This window comes from Bufo gargarizans, chromosome 2 (genome assembly GCF_014858855.1).
Source record: "Bufo gargarizans isolate SCDJY-AF-19 chromosome 2, ASM1485885v1, whole genome shotgun sequence".
NCBI classification, from domain to species: domain Eukaryota; kingdom Metazoa; phylum Chordata; class Amphibia; order Anura; family Bufonidae; genus Bufo; species Bufo gargarizans.
In genome coordinates this window covers 505,745,139-505,758,493 of record NC_058081.1, presented here as the reverse complement: position 1 = coordinate 505,758,493, position 13,355 = coordinate 505,745,139, and the positions used below count along the sequence as shown (strand labels likewise).

General features: G+C 44.6%; 1 protein-coding gene across 1 annotated transcript in view; it reads right to left on the bottom strand.

Moving 5' to 3' along the window:
* RFX4 (regulatory factor X4) overlaps window positions 1-13,355 on the bottom strand; it is a 68,003-nt gene that overhangs the window by 36,241 nt on the left and 18,407 nt on the right. Inside the window, 2 exon segments of the mRNA XM_044277932.1 lie at window positions 8,700-8,760; window positions 11,201-11,287. Of these exon segments, the coding sequence (XP_044133867.1) occupies window positions 8,700-8,760; window positions 11,201-11,287 (148 nt within the window).

The following is a 13,355-nucleotide window of genomic DNA, read 5'->3' as shown; positions in this document are numbered from 1 at the left end:
GGGGCCCACCGGGGGATCTGTTGGCCTGTCCGAGCCTGCTGCTAAAATCTTGCATGGTGCAGGGTCTAGTACCAGGGTCCAGCAGGGTCCACATGAATCGCATGGAAACCAAAAAAATAAATAAAAAGTATATTAGAAAAAATTATTTTAGGGCATTAACAGTAGGTTTTGATCATCTTTATTTATAGGTTTAGGTTCACTTTAAGACATTTGTTGATTAATTACAGAAATAACAGAAATAACTTGGTCATTTGAAACATTTATGTAAAAATCAGTAAGCCATAAGGCACACACATGCAAAAGGGTTAAATGTACCACAGCCCCTCGAGCCATTATGGAGCCATAGGTAGTTCAATTCCAAGGTAAATATACCTGTTCGGTGCTTCTAGAAGAAACTAGCGCTAACACCTTTCTACTTTCCAAAAGGAAAAAGTGGTGCTATTGTGAATGAGCACCAGTAAGACATGGGGGAGGTGGAATAATAATCTAACATGACTATAATAAGCACATCTACTTCAGTCCAGTCTTTAATGATCAGAAACACACGCTCTATTCTCTTACAATGCAATTTGCAGTTGCCAAACAGATTCTCCGTATATGTCTACTGTCTTTCTATATTTCTGTGATCTGGCTTGGAATAACTTGATTTATTCTCTGAAGAAAGGAATTTTAATTGACCTAAACTTTAACAGTTTTTTATATATACTGATGGCTGGTTGCTAAGTGCGGAGCATTGAATGTGCTTGGTATGTGCGTGTAATTAGATTTAAAAGAGACAAAGAGAAGTGATGTCACAGTTCACAGTTTGGCAGATCATAAAGAGATGTTATTTGATGGTGAACATCATGACAATGGCAAGATTTTGGGCATCAATCACATAAGAGTTGGCACGGGAGAGTGTCTAGATTGACTCTACTGTAAGCACAATCGTATTTACCAGTGAAAAGGTTCTATCTGACATATTGATATATATAATCCAAATAACATATATATATATATATATATGTTGTGGGGACTCGCTCTGATAGGCAGGATTAGCGGACGCAGTATAGAGGCAACAACAAGTTGGTCAGTCACCAGGCGGAATTTTCTCCCCAATAAATAATAGCAGAGAAATTCTAGTGCCCACTTGATAGCCAGGCACTCGCTTTCCACTATACTATACCGGGTCTCGGCTGGGGTGAGCTTACAGCTGAGAAAGAAAACGGGATGCTCCTCCCCATTGACTTCCTGAGACAGTACAGCACTGAGGCCTACTTTGGAGGAAACGGTCTGTACTATAAACTCCCTTTTGAAGTTGGTCGTCACCAAAACCAGGGACCCGCACAGGGCCGACTTCAAAGCGGCAAAAGCCTCTTCCGCCTGATCATCCCAGTGAACCATCATTGACTTGTGTCCCTTCAAAAGTCCTGTCAAGGGCGCGGCTAGAGTAGCAAAGTGGGGAACAAACTTCCCAAGAATTACTTTATTTTCCTAGTGGTGACAGGTCGGGGCCAATTCCGTATCGCCTCTATATTGTGCACTTGGGGTGTGATGACTCCACGCCCAATGACATACACCAGGTACTTAGTCTCTTCTAACCCTATCGCACATTTTGGGTTAGCTGTTAGGCCAGCTTTCCGAAGGGAGTCCACTACAGACTGCACTTTGGGTAGGTGACTTTCCCAGTCAGTACTGTGGATGACAATATTGTCCAGGTAAGCCGAAGTGTACCGACGTTGTGAACGAAGCACAATGCCCATTAGTCGCTGAAAAGTGGCGGGGGCACCATGCAGACCAAACGGTAAGACCTTATATTGATACAGCCCCTCAGGCGTGATGAAGGCAGTTTTCTCTTTGGCAGCCTCCGTTAAGGGCAACTGCCAGTACGTACCCTTTCGTGAGGTCCAAAACAGAAAAATACCAGGCTTGTCCTAACCTCTCGATGAGCTCATCCACCACGGGCATGGGATACACATCGAATTTGGAAACCTCGTTAAGTTTTCGAAAGTCGTTACAAAACCGCAACGTCCCGTCCGGCTTGGGTATCAATATTATAGGACTGGCCCACTCACTTTTTGACTCCTCAATGACGTCTAGCTGCAACATTAGCTGCACCTCCTCTGATATGGCTTGTCGCTGAGCCTCGCGCACCCATATGGTTTTAATCAGACTTTTGCCCTGAGGCTCAGTGACAATGTCATGCTGGATTATGGAAATGCGTCCAGGGAGGTCCGGGAACACATCCAAGTCCCGACTAACGAACTCCCTGGCCTCCTGAGTCTGTTTAGAGGAGAGGCAGCCGCCTCTCTTGCATCAAACAGAGGGGCCGGTACCTCTTCTCTTAGAAAACCCGGCCACGGGCTGTCTTCTGTACAGGTTTCCCTATCTTTCCATGGTTTAAGTAAATTCACATGGTAAACTTGCTCTGGCTTTCGCTGCTCTGGCTGGTGTACCTTGTAGTTTACATCTCCAATTTTCTCGAGTACCTCGTAGGGCCCCTGTCACCTTGCCACTTACTGTCCATGGTCAGCACCAGAACCAAAACCCAATCACCCGGGTTAAAGATCTGGACCCGAGCCTGCCGATTATAGACCTGACTCTGGGCTTGCTGAGCTTCCTCCATATGCTCCCTAACAAGAGGCAAAACTGTCTCTATCCGATCTTGCATCTGGGTAACATACTCAATGACACTTTTATGTGTAGTGGGTTGTTGTTCCCATGCCTCTTTGGCCACATCTAAGAGACCGCGAGGGTGTCTGCCATATAGCAGTTCCAAGAATGAGAAGGTACCGCTCGCACTGTAAACATGAGATAGGGCAGAAGGAGGTCCCAGTCCTTCCCATCTTTAGACACTAGCTTTTTCAACATATTTTTTTATGTTTAGTTGAACCGTTCTACCTGACCGTCCGTTTGCGGATGGTAAACGGACATCTGTAGTTGTTTTATGTGCAGCAACTTACAGAGTTCCCTCATCACCTTGGACATAAAAATGGTCCCTTGGTCGGTCAGAACCTCTTTAGGTAGTCCTACTCGGGAAAAGATCTCCATTAACTCCTTAGCTATGAGTTTGGCCAAGGTACGTCGCAGTGTCACCGACTCCGGGTACCGAGTGGCGTAGTCTAGAATGACTAAGATGTGTTGATGCCCTCTGGCGGACTTCGGTACTGGGCCTATGAGGTCCATAGCTATTCGGTCAAACGGTACTTCGATAATTGGAAGGGGTACTAGGGGACTCCGGAAATGTGGCTGGGGGCTAGTTATCTGGCAGGTCGGGCAAGACTTACAAAACTCTTCCACTTCTTTGAATATGCTGGGCCATTAAAACCATTGTAAAATACGATCCTGATTTTTCTGCAGCCCCAAGTGACCCGCGGGAATGTGTTGGTGGGCTAGATCTAACACAAGCTTGCGATAAGCATTGGGAACCACCAACTGTTCAATAGGCTCACCCCTCCACGTCTTCCACCATCACACTTAGCAGGGCTGTCTCCCCCTCTTTCACTGAAGTGGCAGTCAAACCTAACGCTGGCCCTTCGGTCTCAGGTTCCCAGGGTTCTGGTCTCTCCTGAGCCGGGCCACTCTGTTAGGGTTACCCCTGTCTCATGGGTATTAGTCACTCTCATAGCAGGCCACAGTGCCAGGAAGCCCAGGAAGTCTTTGATTTGTGGTAACAGCCACCTCATGGGTCCATCTACGGGCCACCGTGGTTAGAGACACCAGCACGGTGGGGTAGTCTTTTAAGTCTCCGTGGATGCACATCACCCCAACTTTCCAGCCAGTATCCTCTGGGGACTGCACCAGAATAGCCCTTACTAGGGTCAAGCAGACTCCCTGAGTCCAGCAGAGTCTCCGCCGGAGTGTCTCCCACTTCAACCTAGCACAAGTGATCTAGAGACTCTGGGGTACTTGTTGCACACAACCTCCTGGCATATAGCGACTGACAGTAGCCATAGTTAGATGTCGTCTGCGGGGTTCATCTTAGGAATTGCGGCACGGACTGCTTTCCGGGCATCGTGGACGCTCAGGGTTAGTCCTGCTGTTTGCAAAGCCATCACGTGTTGTAGCGGCAACTGGTTAGTCTCTTGCTGCTGCTTTTTAGCCTTGCGTTGCTGCAGGTTTGTCTCTTGCTGCTGCAGATTAGCCTCCATAAGGGCCTTCACAACAGCCTCCACTTTGTTGTGGGGCACTGGTTGTAATACAGCTAGTTTAATGTACGACATACAACCGTGTCTGAAAAATGCAGAAACCAAAAATATCGGCATTCATGCCAACCTCACTGCTCTTGCCCGCATCCTCCACCAATTGTGAGGACTTGCTCTGGTAGACAGGATTAGCGGACGCAGTATAGAGGCAACAAGTTCTTTGGATAAAACAGTTCAGTGTTTTATTCACACTTTAGGCAAGTGACAAAACAAGCAGTCATATTCAAACAAAAAAGTCACCTTGCGGTGTTTGTGGTAATTCTCACCATGCGGCAATTCTGCCTCAAAGAGTCCTTGCTGATAGCAGCACCAACCTGTTTTTATGCCAAACACGTAGCAAGCCTTAATCCAGACACAAGGCTCCCAGATCCCAACACAGAGACATTGCTTCTGAGCCCAGCTGCCTATTTAGGAACAGCCAGGGGTGCTGCCAAAACCCGGATTGGCATTTAAAATCCGATCCGGTATTTGACCTCACCTGGCTGTAAATCAGCCTAGCAGCACATGCGGGGAGGAAAATACCTGTTTTCCCAGACCAAACCTCTCACTGTGTCACAATATAGATATACACTCACCTAAAGAATTATTAGAAAGACCATACTAATATGGTGTTGGACCCCCTTTTGCCTTCAGAACTGCCTTAATTCTACGTGGCATTGATTCAACAAGGTGCTGATAGCATTCTTTAGAAATGTTGGCCCATATTGATAGGATAGCATCTTGCAGTTGATTTGAGGGATGCACATCCAGGGCACGAAGCTCCCGTTCCACCACATACCAAAGATGCTCTATTGGGTTGAGATCTGGTGACTGTGGGGGCCATTTTAGTACATTGAACTCATTGTCATGTTCAAGAAACCAATTTGAAATGATTCGAGCTTTGTGACATGGTGCATTATCCTGCTGGAAGTAGCCATCAGAGGATGGTACATGGTGGTCATGAAGGGATGGACATGGTCAGAAACAATGCTCAGGTAGCCCTTGGCATTTAAACTATGGCCAATTGGCACTAAGGGGCCTAAAGTTTGCCCAGAAAACATCCCCCACACCATTACACCACCACCACCAGCAGCCTGCACAGTGGTAACAAGGCATGATGGATACATGTTCTCATTCTGTTTACGCCAAATTCTGACTCTACCATTTGAATGTCTCAACAGAAATCGACACTAGGCAACATTTTTCCAGTCTTCAACAGTCCAATTTTGGTGAGCTCGTGCAAATTGTAGCCTCTTTTTCCTATTTGTAGTGGAGATGAGTGGTACCCGGTGGGGTCTTCTGTTGCCCGTCTGGCACCAACAACCATGCCACGCTCAAAATTGCTTAAATCGCCTTTCTTTCCAATTCTGACATTCAGTTTGGAGTTCAGGAGATTGTCTTGACCAGGACCACAACCCTACATGCATTGAAGCAACTGCCATGTGATTGGTTGACTAGATAATCGCATTAATGAGAAATAGAACAGGTGTTCCTAATAATTCTTTAGGTGAGTGTGTATATATATATATATATATAAAAAAAATATAACACTGGGCAGCACCGCAATCAAGACTGAGGAGTAGGAGTGCCAGCGGCTATAGGTGCGATCCACCAAATATATAAAGAAAGAAAAACTTCACGGCACTTCCCAAAAATATTTATACTAATAAAAGTCCTGTGTGCGTGCTCAGGGCTGGTGTCCGTGCGTGTGTGCCGATTATTGAAGTGCGCATGCGAGGCGCACCGGCCAATCAACACACGGCACACCACACACCACCCGCACCGCTCACACCAAAAGGCAGGGAAAAGCAAAAAGCAGGGAACCGAGAGTGAGCTATACAGTGACGTACTAAAGGGGGGGGGGGCGCAGGGAGCTGATGTCCCGTCACTCACCGCTCAGCTCCCCGTACTCCTCCACTCCTTCAAGCCTGCGGCTCTCTGAATGGTGAAGCAGGAAGACTTCTCCCCGCTCCACCATTCAGCCTGCAGACACGGATCGCGCTGCCAGCAAGTGTGTGGGTGGAGCCTGCAGCCGGGAAATAAGCATAAGCTCTTCCCCCACACAGTGCTGCAGAGCGATCTGTGTCTGCAGGGAAGAAAGGTAAAGCTACAGGAACGGTAAAAGGTGAATTAGTGTGTTTTTTTGTTTTTTTTTCTCATTCAAGGTTTTGATTGAATTTTCAGAGAGAACAATGACAGAAATGCGTAGTAAAAGATACAATACTAAGCAATGAGTTTAGGACAATCAGAATACAATATCAGCAGTTCAAACCACCAGGGGTGCAACCCCTAAAACAATAGGAACAATGTATAGAAAATGAAGCAAAAAATAAATAAATATGTCACGAATCATTAGAAACAACAGAAAAGAAACAAGAGGGAGAGAGGTGGGGAGGGGAGGCAGGGTACAGACAAATGGACTTGCTACAGATAGGCATCCCGGAACTTGTCAGAAGTGTCTCCCAAGGGCTCCACGCCTTTATGTAACGGGCAACGTCCAGAGGGGTGATACAGATTAGGTCCTCCATCCAGGTGGAGAGTAATTTCCTCGAACCACTCCTTCAGTAAGGGGGGGGGGTGATTTCCAATGACGGGGGATAACCGTTTTTGCAGCTTGAAGCATATATTTCAGAAGGGAGGCCCTATAAGCTGGGATATTTAGGTCAAAGATGAACAACAAGAGGGATTCAGGAGTGTTAGGTATAGGAATCCCTGTCACTGTCCGTGTGATTTTGTGTACCGAGTCCCAGAAAGGAAGCAGGGTGAGGCATTGCCACCAGACATGGATCATGGTGCCTTCCTCTGACAGACATCTCCAACATCTATCGGATACAGACGAGAACCATGTTTTTTTGTTTTTTTTTTATACAGAAGGGGCACAGAGGACTTTCTCAGTATGGAGGGGGCACAGAGGACTTCCTCAGTATGGAGGGGGCACAGAGGACTTTCTCAGTATGGAGGGGGCACAGAGGACTTTATCACTATGGAGGGGGCACAGAGGACTTTATTACTATGGAGGTGGCACAGAGAACTTTATCACTATGGAGGGGGCACAGAGGACTTTATTACTATGGAGGTGGCACAGAGGACTTTATCACTATGGAGGGGGCACAGAGGACTTTCTCGGTATGGAGGTGGCACAGAGAACTTTATCACTATGGAGGGGGCACAGAGGACCTTATTACTATGGAGGGGGCACAGAGAACTTTATCACTATGGAGGGGGCACAGAGGACCTTATTACTATGGAGGGGGCACAGAGGTCTTTATTACTATGGAGGGGCACAGAAGTCTTTATTACTATGGAGGAGGCACAGAGGACTTTATTACTATGAAGGAGGCACATAGGACTTTATTACTAAGGGGGGGGGGGGCAGAGATGACTTTATCACTATGGAGGAGGCACAGAAAACTTTATTTCTATGGAGGGGGCACAGAGGTCTTTATTACTATTGAGGGGGTACAGAGGACTTTATCACTATGGAGGGGGCACAGAGAACTTTATCACTATGGACGGGGCACAGAGGTCTTTATCACTATGGAGGGGGCACAGAGGACTTTGTCTACTAAGGAGGGGGAACAGACTGCATTACTAGCACAGTGGGCATTATTTCTATTAAGGGGGCACACAATGGGGATTATTACTGTGAAGGGGGCACAAAGAGGGCATTACAACTGTGAAAGGGGCACAGAGAGGGCATAACTACTGTGAGGGGGCACACATATGTACAAAACTACTGTGAGGGGGTAAAAAATTTTTAAAGTAGGGGGTTGCATGATAATATACCAACTGATGTCAGTATAACACGATAATATACCACTAGATGTCAGTATCCTTTGTAATAAAAGCCCTGTGTGCGTGCTCAGTGCTGCGTGTCCATGCGTGTGTGCCGATAATTGAACTGCGCATGCATGGCTTATCAATCAACACATGACGTTTCACTTGCAACCGTGCTCCCCACACCAGTGCCAGTCAGTGCCAGCCATCTGTCAGTTCCACCAGTCACAGTGCCAGCAGTATCAGCCACCAGCCAGTGCCAGTTGTCAGTGCCAACCACAGCCACCAGTCAGTGCCAGCCGCCTCAGCCATGAGTCGCAGCCAGCAGTCTCAGCCACAGTCAACGCTCAGTGCCAGCAGTCTCAGCCACAGCCACCAGTCAGTGCCAGCAGTCTCAGCTGCAGTCAGTACTCTTAGCCACAGCCAGCAGTCTAAGCCACCAGTCTCACCCACCAGTTAGTGCCAGCAGTCTCAGCCAGCAGTCAACAGTCTCGGCCACCAGTCAGTGCCAGCATTCTCAGCTACAGCCAGCACTCAGTGCCAACAGTCTCAGCCACAGCCACTAGTCAGTGCCAGCAGTCTCAGCCACAGTCACCAGTTAGTTCCCTTGCCATTTAATATAGACTTTTCCTACTAATATTTATGCACTACTGTTCTAGCACCCGTTATTGTAACGGGCTTAATGTCTAGTATATATATATATATATATATATATATATATATAACAATGTAAAACATAGACATAAAAAGTCTGAATACCATTGTAGAGTGGCTGGGGTGGAGTGCGGTTTCGATGCCCTGTTTTCCTTTTCTTCATCTGCTAGAAAATGAAAGAAACATAATAATGATTTTATAATATATAGTATGAAAATGATAGAATATTATTAGTATTAGTTTTTTTTAGCTGAGCCAACTAAAAAAAAAACATTGGTAAAGTTTAGTCTATAAATCTATTGATTTTAGCCTATATTGCTACCAAGTCCATTTTATTTTTATTTTTAGGCACCATTTTCTACTGAAAGAAATAACTAGAACATATTACCAATTCTGCTTCAATGTTGCTTCCTACAGTGAATGGGAAAATTGTTGTCATCCATTTTGGAGACTCTTCTGATCTGTCATATATTTGTAAGGTGTGGAGGAAATCCACTACAATACTTTGGAACCATTCCAGTTTTATTAATTGTATTAAGCATGTGTGAACTCCATTTATACATTTCTTTTTCCCTTATGTTTTTTATATTGGAGACCAGTTGTTACTGCTAGTTAATAATTTGTGTTTTATGCCTTAGGGTTTGTTCACACGAACATGTGCTGCCCATTGCCGTATTGTGGACCGCATTTGCGGATCCGCAATACATGGGCACCGTTCCGTGTGCATTCCGCATCACGGATGCGGACCCATTCACTTCAATGGGTCCGCAAATCCGGAGATGCTGAATGGAAGCACGGAACGGAACACTACGGAAGCACTACGGAGTGCTTCCTGGGGTTCCGTTCCATGCCTCCACATCGCAAAAAGATAGAACTTGCTCTATCTTTTTGCGGAACGGAGGGATCGCAGACCCATTCAAATGAAAGGGTTCACAATCCCCATGTGGCTGCCCCACGGACGGTGCCCGTGCATTGCGGACCACAATTTGCGGTCCACAGCACGGGCTTCACACGTTCGTGTGAACGAGCCCTTAATAAACACATTATATAGGGTCTCATTATATTGTTCCCCATTACGTATAGTAGTTATGCTGTGTAATCTGTATATTCAATTATGTAAAGTAAAGTGTCATATATTTGTAAGGTGTGGAGGAAATCCCCTAAAATACTTTGGAACCATTACAGTTTTATTATAAGAGCTGTGCCTCTTATGTGAGAAAAAAAAGGTGGTGTTGTCCTTTCTCCTTTGAAGAGCACTTTATACTGGCTATGGCCTTTCTGATATGGTGCTATTAAGGTAGGGCAGCTCTTCAGATTCCATGATTTGTGGCGAAGCACACAGCCCCTTGCCACATGAGAGCACATTGGTACCCCTTTCTTCACGTGATTCAGTGGTAAATTTATGGAAATGGATGTCCTTCCTGCCCTGAAGGAGTTTGGGTAGCCTTGTTGGGTAGAAGCCAATTAAATTGCTTTACTGCTGTGATGAGCCAGGTTCTGTTGCAAGGCTTCAGCCTGGGAGGACACTGTAAGGGCTAGTGTTACTGGCAACTAGTCTACTTGGCCTGTTTCCATATCAATCAGCCTGGCAACACTAGCCACAGTGACTGAAATAGCAGGAGGAGGAAGTGATGAGAGTTTGGCCTACAAGCAGGTTTTAGGGAATCTCTGCAACGATACCTTCATGACTCATGGAGGTCTTAGGAAGACTCTGTGGCGTAAAGCCACTAAACTGCCATATACCCCTGAATCAGTGAAGACCTGTTAAACTTTGCATCTCCCCACTCTGAGTATTCTGTGAGTGTGGACTGTAGGACTGTATAAGAGCTGTGCCTCTTATGTGAGAAAAAAAGGTGGTGTTGTCAGAAGTGGCCCAAGTACTACTTCTGATTTGGCCACTGTATTGACCTCAATAAAAGTTATTGTAGCACTTCACGTGTCTGTGCCACCCATTTGCCACTCCATAGCACCCTCATTGCACAGAGAAAACTCCAGACCTTTAATAAACTGTCCATGCCTTAGACATTAGTGGTGCCAGTTTGTCACAACTTTCATCATATTTCAATAACTTAACACCTTCAAATATTACATCGAAGTGCAAACATTGCAGCAAGACATAATTATTCAAACCGTTAACATCACGGTATCACAACTTGGTGTAAAGTTGACAGGTTTCAGTTAAGATAGTGCCATGGTGTTGGATGGATGACTCAAGGTTCCCATCAGCTGAAATGTCAGTAAAGCCGGAAGAGCAGTGGGGCAAAATAAAATCTTCTAAAAACTGTAGTGCAGAAGATGATGCAAATGGTGGCGGCCAAGAAACCCAAAGGGTATTGGTGCTGTGGCTACCTCGGACATTATGTGGTGTTGTGTGACGCACGGTCATGGAGGATGCAAACAAACATAAAACACTTCTTGCTTATTCCTCCAGTTCCCTCTACTATGTTCCTGGCTTGTTTCTTCTTTACAATACAGGGCCATATGTTTTGTCCCAGTACAATGTCTCGTTGAAGATAAGAATGCAAATCTCCATGGTATAAATGTTTCACTCAAAACAGCTCAAGACAGTACAGATTTCTATTTGACTGTAAGGAAGAAATACTTACTTTCTTCATTAGAAACATTGCCCAAGGATGTGTGGCTTGAATACCGTTTATTTTCGCTTTCACTGAGACACCGTTCAATCCAACTTTCTGAAAAAAATACAAATAGAGCATGTATTACATTGTTAGGTTATGTATGAATGAATGTATGTATCTTTCTATATTTATGAGCCTTGTGTTAATAAGGAGCCCTACTTTGAGCAGTATAAAGGGGGTACTGCATCAGGACTCTGGTCAGAAGGCACAAATGGGCCTACCTCCTAATTGCACCACCCACTGCCAGCTATACTGTTAACTGAAACCTGTACAAGTTCACATTATTTTTAATGAGTCTTGTTTAATTAACATAATCATTTGCTACAGTAGCCATATGAGTGATATCATATGGCCAGGTATCTATAAGAGTGCACAGGAAGCGCCTGGGTTCTGAGGAGATCCTTAGGCCACATACAAGATATTGGTATTATAAATGGCACATGGTAGTTGGGAGCCCAGTTACAAAATATGCATTGGGGACCAAAAGCTTCTCTGCATATGGCTGCCTCTATGAACATTCTATCATAATATGGATGATCATGAATGGTCTCTTCTTCCTCAACTATTCTTTCAAAAAAATTGCAGGGAGCCTTCGGCAACATTTGGTACAGGTTGTTTGCTGCCGCATCATAAACCAAGAGATAAGGACACAAGTCCAAATAGAGGTGATCGTTTACAAGATAGGTATGTATAGTATGTATGAGTATATGTATGTTCATTTTTATATATTATATAAGCTTTGTATGGTGGTATTATCTTGAGCTTTGTGTGGCAGTATTGTTTGAGTAATGTAAGATTCACTGGTGGACCTTGCAGCAGGGACTTATTGATCGTGATGTTGGGCCGCTAGGCTGTTCTCCAGCAGAAATGAAATGCTCATTGGCGACTCATATATGGAGTTGTCAATCTCAACAAATTAGGTTGATGTGGATCTCACATGCTCCCTGACAACCTTAAGAAGAGCAGCATGCTCATTTATGAAGAAGGCTGTTACACTGATCCACTGTTACACTGACTTAGGCCTCTCACACAGTTAAGTCAGTACTCTCTGCTCTGCACTGATGAGGGGAAATCACCACGAAACAGCTGTCTGCAGAAGAGGTGCTGGCTTATTTAATATCCAAGTCATGTCTCAAGGCCTATTTAAAGGGTCAAACATTGACTTATAGGATAGCTGACTTACATCTGGTGGCATTAGAGGCAGAGCTTGTGAAGAGCTCATTTGCATCCCTTTCTTACCAAAATTCTAGAGGAGCATGTATGGCTTATAAGTCTCCTCACCCCAAGGAGAGATAATACTGATCCAAGAGAGATATGGGAAAATGAGCTTTACGTCATTATATGGATTACCACTGCATTCAGTAATGCATTCACAATCTTACTATGGCATCAGAAGAACAGACATGCTACAGACACTGAACCAGCAGGGGAATGCAGGAAGATATGAAGTCATGCTACAGCTCAAGGTAATTACAAGATAAGTCAAGCAAGGCTATTTTAAAATCATTTAGATATACAATACACCACAGGCAGGCATGCTGGGAGTTGGATTCCAGAGGTTACAGCCCAATGAACTAAACCATCAAACAGTTCACAAAATGTATTACTCTTTTGTAGGAAAAATGCAAAAATAACAACTTTTCAATATAATTATAACACAACAGGCAATGCGCTGCCCTTATTACAACCCAAAAGACTCTATTGTGTCCCTGGTCAGCACAAATGCTGATAATGCCTAATACATAGATTATTTGAGAAAATATCCTTTGAACTCACTAGGAAATCATGTCACTACATGTATTTAGGAACACCATTGCACACACGATTATAAAAAACCTTCCAAAAGTCAAAATTTTCTTCTGCTTATTGCACTTTTACAATATTTGCAATATTACAAACACAAAGTGCCATTGTCATGAGAGTGCCAGGTACATTGTTTGTAGAAGATATTGACTGGCAGGGCTATCCTGGCATTCTTACATCCATGTTTTAACTGTAGAAGAGGCCAAAAGCGACCCCAAAATCTGCTCCAGCTCTTATTTTAACACTTTATATGATGTCTCTATTTATATAGCATAGCAGAGATTAAAAAAAAAAAACTATTGAATGATTTGGCTGTTTT